This window comes from Triturus cristatus, chromosome 8, assembly GCF_964204655.1.
Source record: "Triturus cristatus chromosome 8, aTriCri1.1, whole genome shotgun sequence".
Lineage (NCBI taxonomy): Eukaryota > Metazoa > Chordata > Amphibia > Caudata > Salamandridae > Triturus > Triturus cristatus.
In genome coordinates this window covers 1114771952-1114789151 of record NC_140591.1, presented here as the reverse complement: position 1 = coordinate 1114789151, position 17200 = coordinate 1114771952, and the positions used below count along the sequence as shown (strand labels likewise).

The following is a 17200-nucleotide window of genomic DNA, read 5'->3' as shown; positions in this document are numbered from 1 at the left end:
ATGGCATTCAGAGATCCTGCCAGATGGCTGTCTACCACAAAGATGTTCTACTGATCCAGACACGTTCAGAAAAATAGGGCATCCTGGCACAGGATCCAAGATTCCACTCTTGCATGCTTGCTGTAGAACCACACAGTGGTCGTGTTGTCCTTTAGGACCTGCATTAGACTCTCCATGATAATGACAGGAAGCTCCTAAATATTTATGTGAAGCTGACTCACTGCTGGAAGGGCAAATACTTCTTATATCTACCTGGTCCAGGTAATGCAGCAACCCCAAACCCAGAAGCGTTGCATCCATCACAACTGTGAAGTCTGATTGGTGAAGGGAAGAGTGGTCTGATGCAGGTCAGGTTGGTGGTTAACTGCCACCAAGGAAGATTCTCAGCTGTTTCTTGCAAGATCTGCATGGAGTCTGAGAGGTAGCCCTTGACCCCGGAACAGTGGGATAACAACCTAATTGTCCCACACTTGCTGCTGCAGTAAAGGCCCAGTACGCCACTAAGTCTAGGACAACCCAAATGAAAGGAATCTTGTGGGTGGAGCTTAGAAGGAACTTTGACTCATTGATAGAAAACCCCAAAGATGTCAGGAATTTGGCCATCATTCGGAGGTAGTCCAAGACAGACTGTGGTGAGCCTGCCTTGAGCAAGCCAGTTGTCGAGTTGATAACATATGTGTTCCTGACCTCCAAGGGTGGGCAGCAACCACTGACATCACTTTCTTGAACACCTGAGAGGCTAAGGGATAGCAGAAGGGGAGCACAGCAAATTGGAAGTGTTCCAAACCCATCTTTAGCTGCAGGCAACGTCTGTCAGACTGCAGGACAGTTATCTGAAAATACAAGTCCTGCAAATCCAGGGGAATTATCAAATTTCCTAGGTCTGGAGAGGAAAGAATCTGAGACAGGATGAGAATTTCAAATTTGTCTTTCAGTAGACTTTCGTTCAGAGGTCCACTATAGACCTGCGACCACAGTCCTCCTTCAATACAACAATGTAGCATGAATAGCACCCCTCTCTTCTCTCATAAGCTGGCACCCACTCAATAGCCTCCTTGGCAAGCAGATGGGAACTGGTTGCAGATGTATATCAGTAGGTGTCAAAGAGTAGGAGTAGCTGGGCTGCCCTTTCTAATATGCCAGTCTGGATGGAGGATTTATTGTCTTATTTGCACAAGGAATCCATTGCAGAATCCTACAGACGTCAAGAATATTTTGAACATAAGCACATTTCTTAATCTTCCACAAAGAACACTGGAGCTCAAAATAAAAAAAAAATTGAACACAGCACCACAGCGATTGAGGCATAGTAAGAAAACAGAAGAAACAAAGATCAACTCCACAATAGAATTGAAAAACGTAAACAAGTAATAGTTTAGAAGTAAAATGGCAGCTTTCTGGTGAATAGACACAATGGTAAATGAGTCAAGAATCATTAAAAAGAACAACCAACATCAGCATATAAGTTTCAGAGGCAGGGATTTTGTTGAATCACAGACTGTAGCGAACCTCAGGTCTTTAGTTGGGGCGTCATCAGGAGGGATCAGCCTCTGCTAATTTGGCTGAGAATTTCTCTATGACAGAGTAGTCATTAATGGGATTTAGTTGAATGGGATTTTAGAGTAATGTTTACAGCAATATTCTACACCCATCACCATATAACAACTTTTAATTAATGACATCTATGACTTAAATACTTAATTTTAAATAAAAACACACATTGCAGCACTGACATTAATCTTGTGTAAGAATCATATTACACCACTTTTTCTATAGGTATCAAACCAATTCCATCAACACTATCACTATATGAAAATGGGATGCAAGAAAAATTATTTACGGGTTAGATACTTTTTTATAGTAGCAGCATCTGGCCTAGGATCGGTCTTCATGGCAGCATAGACCGCTAAAGCAGTTTGGTCAATTCTTGAGATAACTTCATTTGAAGCTTCAATGATTTCATTTAGTCGGGTCATTCTTTCCTGTGAGAAAATAGAAAATCAAAGATGAAACGCATACAAAAAAAGAAATGTAAATCACTATTTCTCAGTTATAAAAATAAAGTATATTTGTCTGTTTTTGTTAACTTACAAAATGTATTTAGATGAGTGACATAAAAATATAATTATCCCAATAAAAACTAACATTATTTGCAATATTTTTCAGTGTTCTCATTGAGTCATTTAAAGAGACAGTTGAAAGACCCAATTATTAAAATGGAAGCTACAATGCAAGAAGGAAGGTATTATTAACCTGTAACACCTCTTCTCCACCATGAGACTCTTCATTAATTTCTTGAACAAAGAATATTGCCAGGCATGTGTGGGATTCCGGAATACTTTCTATGGTTTAAATCTGTTTTATTGTTAGAGGGTGGGACATAAAAAAAAAATCCCACCTAGATCCAACAGCCGGTGGGTGACAAGAAGAAGAAAATAGAAATCTTGGACAGACAACGAACTAGAAGAGCTAGAGAAGAAAGGGTAGATAGGGAAAGAACAGAAGAGAGAAAAGTGGTTGTTCGAAAGATCTCAATGATAAGGAAGGTTAACATCCAGTTGGCAGAAATAGGAGATCTACTGGACAGTGGAGTAATTATAAGTTAGTCAGTAGAGTGAGCTGCCCGAGTTAGGCGGACTACACGCAGATATGCCGGACAGGTCAACTTCCTAAATTCGTTGGAGAGAAATCGGATACAGGGTCCCCATTTGTTATCAAATCGTGGAAGAGTGTAAACCAACATGGCAGTCAGTTTCTCCATTAGCAAGAGCTCCCAGAGTTTGTGAAGCCAATCCAGTCTTGTAGGTATTGTTTCGGAGCCCCAACAGAATAAGATGACTTGTTTAGTGGCACCAATCGGTAGCGCAATAGCACGCCCCAGCACCGATTTCAGACAGCACGTTAATGTATTCGGGAGCCCTAATAATAAATAGCATGGGAACTTGGGAAGGTCAGTGTCGTACATCTCATCAACATCTGCTGTAGCCTCTGCCCAGAAATGCTGTATTTTGGGGCAGTGCCAAAGGAGGTGTGTCAGTGTGCCGACTTGTCCACATTGTCTGCAACAGTTGGTGTTTCACCCTTGCTTCCCTAGCTGGTGTAAGGTACCAGTAGTGTGCCCTTTTAAGCTCAGTTTTTCTGCCAGAGGCACTACAAGCAGAGGTACGCGCTCTGTGCAAAATGTCATACCACCCCTTGGGGGTGAAGGAGCGTCCACACTCCAGTTCCCAGCTCCGTGTGCTGGTGATTTGATGGGGACTAGTGATGTAATGAGAAAGGCATAGATGTTGGAGAGGAGGCACTTATCAGAAGAGCGGGTGAGGAGCCATTGTTCAAACTGTGTAAGGAGTCAGCTGGCAAGTGGGTAGATATGAGGCCGCAGAAGCCAATGGCGGTTAGCAATATATTGTCAATATGCAGAGTGGGGGAGGCCATAGATTGGATTTGTGAAAAGTCCATGAGCCCATCCAAGTCGAAGAAATTCCCAATTCTCTTGCAATTAGCCTCTTGACAATGTATAAAGGAGGAGCCTCGGAATGCTGGAGGAAAGTCTAGGTTCCCTATTATTGGGGTTTTAGGGGAAACGCGCGTTGAGAGCTGGCGCTACACTTGCACCCTATCCCACACCCCCATCGTTGCTCGGACAGGGGATATGTAAACCCCTGGTGTCCGGGATGGTTTGGGTAGTCAAGGAACCTTCCAGCAACCGACTGGTCAATGAAACACCAATGCTTCTCAGTATGTGGTCTAGCCCATTCTACCAGGTATCTCAGTTGAGCCGCTTGACAGTATCACACCAGGTGGCATATAACAAGTACACCTTCTGTTTGAGCGAGGTATGGTTGTCTCTTCCCAATACGGGCCATTTTCCCAGCGCATATGAAGTCATCAATGAGTTGCGGCAGTTTGCCAAGATTATTTTGGGGGGGTGGAGGGGGAGTGGGGGGGGGGGAGGGGGGCGGAGGGAAGAGCTTGCATGATGTAGAGGATCTTGGGCAACAGGGTCATCTTGACCGCCCAAAAGTTGTTCCAGCAAGGAAAGCATGCTACCTTTCCATGCTGTAGGATCAGACCAGGTATTAGCGAGAAGCATGGCATAGTTAGTGTTAACTGTACAACCTGTCATGGAATGGATCTGCAAGCCCAGGTATTGAACCCTGTGCATCGACCATGGAAAGGGGAAAATATGTTTAAGCTTCACTTGATTAGTCTTGGGAATAGTAAGGTTGAGGGCCCAAGATTTTTGTAAACTAATCTTAAACTCCGATGCTTGCCCGAATACATCCATCTCAAGCATTAACAAAGATAGGGATATGAATGGGTGTGCAACTGTAATCAAGATATTGTAAGCATAGAGAGACTTGTGTTCCTCACCTCCCCTCACCACTGGTATGCCAGATAGGTGAGGGTTTAAGCGTATTGGCCCTGCAAATGGCTCCATGTAAAGGGCAAATAATAATGGAGATGGGGTATTCTTGTGGAGTGCCCCTTGCTACGTGGAAAGGTTGTGACATCATCCCATTAACCCTGACTAACTCTGGGACCTGCATAGCTACACCAATGCTGAAACCATGTACTCAGGCTGAATTTAGCTAGTACCACCTAAAGGTACGGCCAGTGCACACGACTGAACGACTTCTCTGTGTCAATAGATAGTAGAAAGGCAGGTAGTCAGGAGTGTTGTGTTTTGTCCAGGAGATGGCAGATGCATTTAGTATTGTCACTGCATCCCCTTTCGGGTATAAACCCAGCTTGATCAGGTCAATGATGTCTTGCATGTAAGGGACAAGGTGGAAAGCCAGGATGCTGGTAAAGATGTTGGCGTCATTGAACAGCGAGATGGGAAGGCATGGGGAGCAGTGCTTTGGATCTTTACCAGGTTTGGGAGAGACTGTTATGGTTTCCAGTTTCATGGTGTCGGTAAGTGTGCCTATGATACTGAAAGAGTTATACAGATGGACCAGCAGAGGGGCAAAGGGGGGAGGGGCTGCAATAGCTTTATAAAACTCAGAAGTGTATCCATCATGGCCAGGTGCTTTGCCCGATTGTAGGTGTTTTATGGCAGAAGGATCTCAGTAGGATGGATGAGTTTGTCTAGTTTCAATGCCTCGTCATGAGGGAGAAGGGACAGCGGTGCTTTTGCAAAGTAGATTTCAGCATTGTTTGATTCAAGTGTGTCAGCCATATATAAAGATGAGTAAAAATGCATCACAATTTGGTTGTCCTGTCACACCCTAATATCAGTTCAGTCATCCATAGTGTAGGGTTTGAGCCCGGAGCCGGTGGGCCAATAAACGGCCCGCTCTTTTGCCCCATATATAATATTTCTGCTTTCTGCGTAACAGGGTATACTCTGCCCTGTCCATTTCCAGAGCTTTCCGTTGGCTGCGAGCCGATGTAAGCTTGCATTGCACGCAGAGTGAACCTGTACGCTTATGCTGCTCCTCTAAGTCTCTTATGTCGCCCTCTGATTGAGCTTGCTTGTTCCCTCTGTCCCTGTTAAATCGGGCTGCAATAGATATAAAGCAGCACCGCCCGGAGAACTGCCTTCAACATATCACACAATAAGGCAATGGGGGCACCACGTGTATCATTGGTAGCCATTGGAGTCGCAGATAAGTAATTTTTGGTTAAGAAGCCATGTACAACAATAAAGGGCTGAGCCAGGTAAAGACAGTGAAATGATAATGGGTGAGTGATCAGAGAGTGCAGCTACTCCAATTTCTACCGCTGAGGTGGGCATAGTAAGGCGTGGGGAAGTCAGGAAGAGATCTATCCTGGCTTATGTCTGGTGTGCTGCTGACATGTTTTTATAGTCTTTTGTCAGATTGCAGTGTTGTGTCCACCAAGCCCACATCAGTCATCCTCTGTGTAGAAAAGGATTTAATGGACGCAAGGAAGGCCAATTTAATGTTTTTAGCTCACCTGTAAAATATAAGGGGAAAATACAACATTCACTAAATAGCCAAGGATGCTTATTTACTGTTCTATCTCCAATCCTGGAATATGTTGGAAAGAGTTAAAAGTCCCAAGCATTTAAAAGAAAGAAAAAAAAGATTGAATTATTGTAATTGTACAGCCAGGAAGTGCTGCTCCAAGAGTGCTGTGCAAGGTTAAAAAACAGGAATACCATTTTGAGAGGATTCTCCATTATATTATGAAGGTTAATCAGGTCCACACATTTTGATCACTTTGGGAGATGTGTAACACCCGGAGTACATGGCTAAGCATTTCACTTGCTGGGCACAACATTCACAACTGGGTTTGAAAAGAAGGAAAGGGCATAAACACACTGGAAAAACACAAATTAGGTTTCTGAACAAATTACATTACTTAAGAATGTGTAAAGGGCTCACCTTCTCGGAATCAAGTTGCTGGAGTCTGGCAACATAAAGGGGAAGGTGATTAGGATAAGCTTCCTTCAGTTCATTATATAGGTCACTGGTATCTAACCTAGACAAAAGTAATTGACAAAATCAAAAGTTATGCTAACAGAAGCAGCACCATGCAAGTTGTCAGGCATATTCACAAAACGCCTGCATCTTACACACAATGTTATACTCCATTAATAACGTTAATACTCTTAATCCAGAACAACATTAATATTTCAATCTTATCAATTAAAGAGCAAGTCCAGGAGGTGTGCAATACACATGCCATCCACTTCACTTCAAAATGAAAAATTTAACAAGTGAGCATAATGAAGATGCTTTGAACAGAAACTGGATAGTTGGTAGGGAAAACTGAACAAGCAGATAACCACCGGTGTGGCTATTTGGCTTAGTAACAGTTCCTTACTTTTAAAGCCAAATCCATTACATCTTCCAACTCATTGGGAATTTATACTTTAAAGCTTGTGTATATTGTATAGTCTGCATAAGGCACACTGGATGGCCCTCAATTTTATTGCATAGCTCACAAAAGTGGACAGGTTTCCAGAAGTGTCTTGAAAAACTACAGTGAATGTTTCCATGTACATATCATATACATTAAGGACACGACTTACCAGTGCATTTTTTAAAGCCCCAAGCCCATAACTTACAGATCACTGTTAAATGTAAGATCAGAATATGTATTGCATCCAGAGTGCCTGGGTCTCTAATCAGAGGCACACTGCCTAGGAAAGATAAAAACTCAGTAAAATACACAATCTGTAACTGCTGTGGGCAATATGGAGAGACAATTGAAATACACAATTTCTCTATGTGTACTTCACAACTTCACCTATGGCTTTCCCCTTTAACATGTAGTTGGTGATGTGTGATAACAGGGTCAACGTTCACAGCTTACTTAGTATGAAGGTAAGACGACATGAGCCCTTTCCACATTGGAAGAAATAGTAGAGGGTACATTTTGAAGCAAACACTTGACCTGACTGAAAGCAAAACAGCGTAATAAGTTAGTAAATCTAATGTATGTCTTCATCCCTTACATTAACAAATATATGTTCTTATATAAGCAGTTTGAAAGTACTATGGGTGTACTCCCATTTGCAATTACTAACATTTCCTGGACTGGGGAAATCTACTCGCTATGGCAAGTTAGATTTCATCAGGGTGAGCTATATTTAGGGGCTACTCACCCGTTCTGGCAAGCTGACAAACAGGCGTGCTGTTCGCTCAGAAAGTGGAAAAATAAATATGCCTTTACATCTTATTTTTAACTTGTCACATTTACTGTGTTCGGAGACAGAGGGAAGACGTCGGTATTACTTTTATTTCTTTGACTGCAAGTTTCCAGGATTTTGTAAAGTGAACTGTCTGACGTGCTAGTTTACAGGTCAAGGACATTACAGTTAGGCCGGGTAGATTATTCAAGTTATTAGACCTTAAGGCTTAGTAAAATCTGTATGAATTTGCAAGGCCTGATTTCTATAAAGCTCTAGTGCAAAATGAACCAATCTTAACACCAATAAGGATGGTGAAAACACTGATAGTTTTGTTTCAGCGAATGTATCAAAGAAATGTAAATATTTCAGTCGATCAGTCAATCTAAATGAATATAAAGAAACAGCTTAATAAACGTTAGCAGTCACTGTAAATACTCCGTACACCAACCAATATCTCTATAAAGGCATACATTTATACATAGCTCCTATTGTGTGCTATAAAGTTCCATTTCAGGCTCGAGTACTATAGTAAAGGTGAATATGTTTATTCTCAATGCAGGCTTCTCTCAGGTCTGTGTGGTGTTTAATGAATTATCACTGGATGCTTTAAACTGCCTTTACGTGGTTCTCATGTCATGTGTAGTAATACATAGTAAATATATAGATAACTTTTCCATTTTGTTAATAAGAAGTACTTGTAAAAAGTTCCATTTTGTGTTTGCTTTCAAGTACTATTCCCAAGTCCTGTGTTCACATGAAAATTATTGCCTTTCAGTCAATTCCTGTTTGTCTTCATAACACACTTAAAAAAGTCAATGTACTGGTTTAAATCAAGGAAATTATTTCCTGCATGGATCGTTCAGAAAAAAAGTAATGCTAAAGATAAGTGTATTTTCCTCTGGCAGCTGTATTTACAAGAAGTGGAATCTGATTCAAAGTCTCCAGAGGAGACTATTTGCTCTCTACCTACAAGAAAGGAGGTGAGTAGGGTTAACACAGTTTTTTTTATTCCAATCTTTGAGAGACTGTCAACCAACAACTGGTGGTTGACCAGATAAAATGTTGCTCAGAGGTCAAGCAGTACCAGTGTTGCTTTTCCTCCCTTGTCAATGATTGCTCTGATTTCTTCGGTGTCCACAATTAAAGCAGTTTACGTGCTGTGACTGCTTCTGAACCCGAATTGGGTAGGGTCTAGAAGTCGATGGTCCTGTATGTAAAGTGAAGAATTGTGTATTCATTGCTTGATCCACTATTTTAGCTGGGAAAGGAAGTCTAGAGATGGGTCGGTAGTTATTTGGATCTTATGGGTTGAGGTCAGGTTTCCTCAATAGAGAACGGATAGATACTTTTTGCCACTGATTGAGAAATTGGCCAGATCTGAACATGGTGTTGAAAATTTCTGTTAGTTGGCCGATGATAATGTCAGGAGCCAATTTAGCAGCTGAAAGAGGACAAGGATCCAAGGGCGAGCTCGATTTAGTGGTGTAGATTAGTTCCTTGACCTGGTTTTACTTAATGGATGGAACTCAGTGAAGTTACAAATCCCTGGAGAATTTATTAAAAATTAGCTCGACTTTATTTAGGAAGAATTTTGCAAGTGTGTTGCAGAATGATTGACTGTTTTCTGTCTGGTTACTACAAGGTAAATGTGATAATTTCTTAACAGTCAAGAACAATCCTTTACTGAGTTTTTTGCTAGTTCTATTTCATGAGTCCATAATTGGGTTTTGTCTTTTTTTAACGATGCCTTGTATTCGGAGAGAAAGCATTTAGATGTTTCTTTTTCTAGGTTATCATATTTGTTCCTCCATATGTGTTCTTGTCTCCTGCATTTTTGTTTTTGTTTCCCGAGTCTATTTGAGAACCAAGGAGCAGAGCTTTTTCTTTGGCTGCATTTTAATATTTTCTTTGGTGCTAATGCTAAAGTTTACTGGCTAAACCAATTTGTGTAGCTAGAAATTAGTTTTTCTTAATCACCATTTATCTGTGGTTGGGATTTAGACAGAAGTTGATCAAACTGTTCGCCATGAATCTTATGCCAAGCTTTACAAGTTTGGGCTGTACAGGTCTCTGTGTTTTTTGCATATTTATGTGCCATTGTTATGTCAAATAACACTGCACTGTGGTCGGACCATGTTAGTGGTAATATATCACGTTTAATGTGAGAGGGGTTGTTGGTAAAGATGCCATCAATAGTATATCTGGCTGAGTGGGTGGGGCTATCCACCACTTGGGTGAGGCCGAAACAAGTCATGGCATCCGTTAGGGCCTCAGTATCTTTGCCCAAGGAGCTTCCAAATGAAAACTGAAGTCTCCCAAGATTGTGAATTCTGAGGAAAAAAGGCAGGGTTCTAAGAGAGAATTGAGTTATTTTAGGAAGTTGTTTCTACATCCAGGTGGACGATAAATTTGTAATCTCTTAATGGTTTGATGTTTTGATATTTCTATGTTAAAATGAAAGTACTTCACATTCATATGAAGAGACTGGTTGAAAGACTGCTAACAACTGGTCTTGGTAAATAATGGCAAGGCCACCTCCCCTTTTATGAGGTCTATCGATACTGTGGAGCAGATATCCCGGTGGGGTTGCTGAGGCAAGATCAGGGTCCGAAGAGGGGTCTGCCCAGGTTTTGGTAACGAAAATGACATCAAATTTACGGCAGTCAAGAAAGTGGGCAAAATATGTTTCATGTTTGAAGAGTGATCTTGCATTTATAAGGGCACAAGTAATTAGTTGGGTCTTTTCACAGGTGTGGGGCTCTGTTTGATTGTTGGGCAAGACAACTGGGAGTTTTAAGGCATTTTATTTGGTAATTACAGTTATGGCATGGCAACTTCATGGTTTTGGTTAGAAGAATGGGGTCTTTCTTGGTGCAATTTGTGTTCTTACTTAATAAATTCAGTGCTATGAGCTTTTCTTGTGATTATCGTTTCTGGTGCATGGCGCATTGTGGGCGCAGACTGGCTTGCCTTTGGCACGTCAGCGATGCGTCTGCTGCGCAGACTGCTAGTAGGTTCTCTAAAAGCCTGCCGTAATCAGGGGGTGTGTCACAAGGAGTACGGCAGAACGGGACGCTTCCTAGCGTTAAAGACAGATGGTGAAAATAATACAGAACTTGGGTCCAGCAACCACTTCAGACCATAGACTGGCTCACCAACTATGGAGTGACCCTGGTAAAAAAAAGCAAATAAATTAAAAGTGAGGAAATAAAGCATAAAAACAGTAAAAAGTAGGGTGCAAACACTCTATAAGATGGTGCCTGCTACGAGGAACCAGGCAACTCCTAAAGAATGGCAACAAGTGCCTACAAGAAAACAAAATGGGCTTTATGCTGCAAGTCGTGAATTGTGTTAATTCAGCCTTCGATATTGAGGAAGTCAGGAAAATAGGTTTCATCAGGAAAAAGTTTTAAGATAAAGACAATGCCCTAAGGCACTTAGAGTCATACCTGCCCCACCCACCCCTTCAGAAAAAAATGGTTAGTAGGCAAAAACAGCAGTAGATAAGGTAGGATTGTGTTCAGGATCTTCCTTAAAGAACATTAAAAAAAATATATTGCTGGACGTGCTGTTGGCCATCGTAGGATAGTAAGTAGTGTGAGGTTCCAAAACGATAAGAATCAATTTGCACAATTGTGCAGTATTTTTACATTAGTACACCATTTCCTGTTTTCTTTTAAGTTGAGTACATGGTTTGCTAAGCAATATTTTCACACAAATATACTGTTTTACTTGTAGAAGTAATTGGAAAAAAGACTAAATGTTGCATTCTCTGGTATGCTTTCTTTTTATTTAGTTGATTCGGAAAATAAATAATTGTTTTAAAAGTCGGGTTCCAATAATCTTTGGCATACAAACTGATATTCTATCATTTATGAATGTAGCATTACTGTGCTATGAAAACATCCTTTATGCTGGGATCAACAACAAAAAACTCACCAGAAGGCTGAAGACCAATTCAGAACTATGCAGCCAGAAATACTCTCAACCTCCCAAGCCACACTCGTATCACACCACGCCCGAAGTAGCTCCACTGGCTCCCCAGTCACAAACTACCACAATCCATACTTTTCACCCACACTTTCGAGGCACTACATAACATCGGCCCAATATACCTCAACAATCTCATCTGCTTTCACAGACCTTCTAGACACCTCCGCTCGTCCGGACTCCTACTGGCACAAATTTCACGCATATGGAAAACCAGATCTGGCAGTCGACCCTTCTACATCACCCCTAAAGCATGTAACACCCTGCAAATACATTTCAGAGCTGCCTTCTCAGTTCTTAAATTGCATAAGGGGCGTAAGACCTGGCTTATTGAGTAGTCCCACCAGGCCCTAGGTATGCCTAAACTCTCAGCGGCTCAGCACCAGGTGATAGTGCACTCTACAAATCTGCATAACATATCCTTTATGAATGTAAATGTGGGTACCATGATGAAGAACCCTTCTTATCTGGTGTGTCCAGCTTTGTAGGATCATCCCACTACCAGCTGATTTGCATCTGACAGTCCACTGTGTCAGAGGCAGAGGATACCTCTAGCAGGGTTAAGTAGGGTGGTAGCTCCTTTAACAATATTTTGTTTTTTAAACCTTCTGCGTGATTTTTTATAGAACAGCCATATGTAGGAAGCTGGCTATTTATGTAGTGTACCAAAATGATGTACACTGCATATAAAGGCAACTCTACTTCCTAGCTTTCTCTTCTCTCCCACACCCAACACATACACAGCAACTCTCTTTCAACCGCCTCTCATCCATTGGACACCCTCTCATCCATTGACAAACAAAATAAATGACATGCCACTCTTCACAATTTGGCATCTCCATATCTACTGCACAACAAGGCTATTCTACAAAAACAACACCGCTCACCAACTCACTCTCAACCACCACCTACACACGCAGACCCAACAAAATGCCTTCTTAGCCTGCTGGAGGAGGAATTCGATACAGAAAAGCTGCACTGTTGCTATTCTAATACAGCTAATACCAGCACTAAGGACACACCTGCTACAAGTCCACAAAATATTGCACACTCTTCTACAAAACAAAGTCTCACCATCACCAAAACACATACTCTAAACTGCCTACTAATTAATGCTTGATCACTCTCTAAAAACAAGCATCACATCTACGACTTTCTCACTGACACACAACCTGACTTACTCAGTGTAGGACGCTGGCTTAGTATATGGTGCACACTCATTCAAGCGATGCACCTTGCACGAATACAGGCAACTCTCATGGTGATTATAGGGGTCTTTGATAACCGTAGAAAGCTCTCAAAGTGGTAGCTGTGGAGAGCTGCCTTCAGGCTTATCTTATGGAGTGTAAAACAGCTTGTTTTACCAGTTTAATCTGTAGTGCAAGTTAGATGAAAAAGAACTACACAGTATTTATATAAAAATACTTCTATTTATTACACAACACTCACTAACACATTGGTATATCTCCTACCAAGAGATATCAACACAATACACACAAATACTTCAAAAGCCACAGGTAAGTAGCACAAAATACAGTGGTCCTCAGAGGGAGACCAAACCATATACAAGGAAAGTGGAATGCGAACTGCAACGGAGAACAGGACTTGGACCAGAAGATCCAGAGGAGCCAGGAATACAGGAACCACCCAAGGTTAATACCCAGGAACCCCACGGAGACTGTGTGCAGAGTGGAAACACAGCTGCGAGCCCAATGGAAGTCAAATGAGAAATGAGGCTGCAGTTTTAAGGAAGAAAGAAGGACCCTTCCCAGAGGCCCCTGAAGAAACCCTTTGAAAGACACAAGGGTGGAGAGCCACACCGCCCGGGGATGCCCCAGGAACCAGGTTACCTGCAACAGGGAAGCCGGGTGCATAGGGGTGAAGGGACACCGGAACCTGCCGTAGACAACAATAGAAGACTTGAAAGATGCCTCTGGAGTCGGATGTGAAGGAGTCTGGTGGAATCCAAGGGTGGATTCTGGAAGTGAAGAACCTGCAAGCAGATGGGACAGAGTCTATGCCACTCGGAGGTGACCAGGAGGCACGGAAGAGCAATGTCCACCGATGTCGAGAGGTTCTGAAGAGTCAACGGTGAACTTGTTGCTGCAGCTGTGAGGACCAGGCGACGCTGAGGAAGACCAGGAGCCGTGCAGGAGTTGTCCTATGTAGGATGTCAGTGTCTAGGAGGTCGGTGTCCAGCGAGAGCACCAACAAGCCTTGGTAGCCGCACTGGCGTGGAAGACGAAAAAGGAGTGATGTGGCACCAGCAAGGTCGAAGCGACTTACCAACAGTAGGAGAGTTAGAGCAGGCCCGAGCAAGCAGGGGAGCCCACAGAAGCAAGAGAAGACCCTCAGGAGGACCCACCGGCCTAAGGCACAAAAGTTGCAAGAGGACCTCGAGCAGCTCACCAAATATGGAGGCCAACGTGACAGAAGATGTAGTGAGTACGCTGAGCTTGGAGGGAAGAGGTGATGGAGGCTGGAGCTTCTTGTAGCCCAAAGATCTCTGGAGTGCAGAGCAAACAACCTTGGCAACGGCAAGTCAGTGCGATGTTCAGGGATATGGTCCCAGCGGTTCCGACGAGGGATACTGGCCTCGAAATTGCAGAAGGACAGGTAAGGCCTCCAGGGAGTTGCAGAATCACCAACTGTGTTGCTGAGCCTCGAAAAGTTCATAGGACGACAGGAGCAGCAGACTGGTCAGCTTCATTGTGAGCCCTGCAGATACAGCAGAGTGACTCCTTCACTCCAATGGAGATTTCTTCGGGTGTCCTTGATGCCCAAGAGCCTGTTGAGAAACCTGGATGAAGCACAGACGAAGAAGACTTCAAATCAGTCTGGTGGTGTTGGCAAGCGCCCCACCCCAATACACTAAGTCCTCTCTGGGAGGTGGTCACACTTCCCTGCGACAGGAAAGCACAAGTTACTACTTGTGTAACGGTATATCTGTAAGAGACATTAGTTAGTGATAAATTCCTTACCTTAGAATATCCCCAGGCGTCAGACTGGATCCGGAAAGTTTTTTCGCCAGCAGTACACCTGCGCGTCCGTCGCTGGCGTCGTAAGCGCCGAGATGATGTCACGGAGACTACTTAGGAGCCACCCATGCGCGCTGACGTCAGTTCTGTACACTACTTTCCGCCCCAGTAACGCAGAGCCATGCAAGAAACTGACCACTGGTGCCATGAAACTAGGGCCCTGAAAGGGATGACCTTAACCCTAGAAATCAGTTCGCATAACGGGGAGGATGGGTGGGGCGGTAAGGAATCCATCACTAACTAATATCTCTTACAGATATATCGTTACACAAGTAGTAACTTGTGCATCTGAAAGAGACACTTTAGTGAGACTCCTTACCTTAGAATAGATACCCCAGTCATACCAACCCCGGTGGTGGGTCTGCGAATAGATTACACCAGAAAGTCACGGAGAACAGAACGGCCAAAGAAGCAGTCTCTCCGGACTGGACTGTCAAGGCAGTAATGCTTGATAAACGTGTGCAGCGAGGTCCACGTAGCTGCCTGACAAATATCCTGCAAGGGAACGCCGCATCCCAAGGCAGTAGTGGCTGCCATCGCCCTGGTAGAATGGGCACGCAGCCCCACAGGAGGCACCTTCTTAGCCAACGAGTAACACGCTTTGATGCACAAAACGACCCACCGAGAGATGGTTCGTTTGTGCGCGGCCCGACCTTTTTTGGCGCCCACGTAGCCAACAAAGAGTTGGTCATCCACCCGGAACTGTTGTGTGCGTTTCAGATAGAACGAGCGTGCACGATGTGGAAGGGCGTGACAACCTTTGGCAAGAAAGAAGGACGGGTCCTTAAAACCACCTTGTCCGGATGAACAGAAATGAAAGTAGGTTTAGAAGAATGAGCCTGGAGCTCACTCACTCTTCTGGCAGAGGTGATAGCTACCAGGAAAGCAGTCTTTAGAGTGAGAAGATGTAAAGGACAGTTATGAAGGTGCTCAAAAGGAGCGCACATCAGATAGGTCATTGCAAGATTCAAGTCCCATTGAGGCACTATGAAAGGCTCAGGAGGAAACGTGTTTAATGCCTTTCAGGAAACGGTTAACAACCGGGGACTTAAAGAGAGAAGGCTGATGTAGAAACCTTAGAAAGGCGGAGATGGCCGAAAGATAACCTTTGATAGTGCCCAGAGCAGAGCCCTGCTGGGCCAAGGATAGTACGAACAGAACGACCTCAGAAAGAGGGGCAGAAAGGGGATCCACAGACTTTGCTGTGCACCATGCCACAAACTTGTTCCACCGGCAGGCGTATACCGTCTTAGTGGAGGGACGCCTGGCTGCCAGAATGATATCACAGACTTCGGGAGGAAGATCGAAAGCTGTCAACTGTCGCTGCTCAATCTCCACGCATGGAGGTGGAGGCTGGACAGGTTCGGGTGGAGGACCGTCCCCTGCTGCTGCGACAGAAGATCCTCCAGAAGAGGCAGCCGGATCGGGGGATCGATCGCCATGCTGAGTAGCTCGGGATACCAGTATCTACGTGCCCAATCCGGAGCCAAAAGGATGACTTGGGCCCGTTCGCGCCGAATCTTCTTCAGCACTCTGGGCAGAAGTGGTATAGGCGGAAAGGCCCTACAACAGACCGCAAACCCTCTCGTGACGGAAAGCGTCGCCGAGCGACTGCCGCCTTGGAAATTCCAACTCGCAGAACTGATGACATTGCGCCTTCTCTTCTGTGGCGAATAGATCTAACCGAGGCTCTCCTCACTGCAGAAATAGACCTTGCGCCACTTCCGAGTGCAGACGCCATTCGTGATCCATCAAGTACCGGCGGCTGAGTTCGTCTGCCCTGGCGTTCAGAGAACCTGCCAGGTGTTGAACCACCAAGGTAATGCTTTGATGTTCCAGCCATTTCCAGAGGTGCAGAGCCTCCTGACATAGGGTCCACGACCCCACCCCGCCCTGTTTGTTGCAATACCACATGGCGGTGGTGTTGTCCGTGAACACCTGCACTACACTTCCCCGAACAGAGGGAAGGAATGCCTTCAGTGCAAGACGGATCGCCTGAAGCTCCAAAAGGTTGACATGGAGCCGGGACTCCGCCGGAGACCAGAGGCCTCTGATCTCCGCCTCTCCCAAGTGGTCGCCCCATCCCAGGAGGGTCGCATCCGTCACCACTGTGTGCTCCGGTTGGGGAAGGGAGAGGGATCTGCCATTGACCCAATCGCGATTCGTGAGCCACCACTGCAATTGCCATGCAGTGCCCTCCGAGATCTGGACATGATCGGACAGGTTGCCCCGATGCGGTGCCCACTGGAACCTCAGGTCCTACTGAAGAGCCCGCATATGCCATCTGGCATGTTGCACTAGCAGGATGCAGGAGGCCATTAGGCCCCGGAGCCAGAGGGTCATCCTGACAGAAACCCGGGATAGAGGCTGAAAGATTGGAATCATAGCCTGAATATCCCAGACTCGCTGCTCGGGAGGATAAACCCAAAACCGTGTCGAATCCAGAACCGCTCCGATAAAGGGGAGCTTCTGAGAGGGACTCAGGTGCGACTTCTGCACGTTGATGGAGAACCCTAGCAAATGCAGGAGGTCGGCGTAGTCTGAAGGTGGGCGACGACTGTCT

The 17200-nt window shown here is 44.4% G+C and overlaps 1 protein-coding gene across 2 annotated transcripts in view; it reads right to left on the bottom strand.

Moving 5' to 3' along the window:
• The window catches only part of TPP2 (tripeptidyl peptidase 2), a 398345-nt gene that overhangs the window by 71773 nt on the left and 309372 nt on the right, over positions 1–17200 (bottom strand). For both annotated transcript variants that reach the window (XM_085622690.1, XM_085622691.1), the window contains 2 exons: positions 6357–6453; positions 1852–1982 (listed from right to left, as the gene is read on the bottom strand). In XM_085622690.1, the coding sequence (XP_085478816.1) occupies positions 1852–1982; positions 6357–6453 (228 nt within the window). The remainder of the gene's footprint in view (positions 1–1851; positions 1983–6356; positions 6454–17200) is intronic.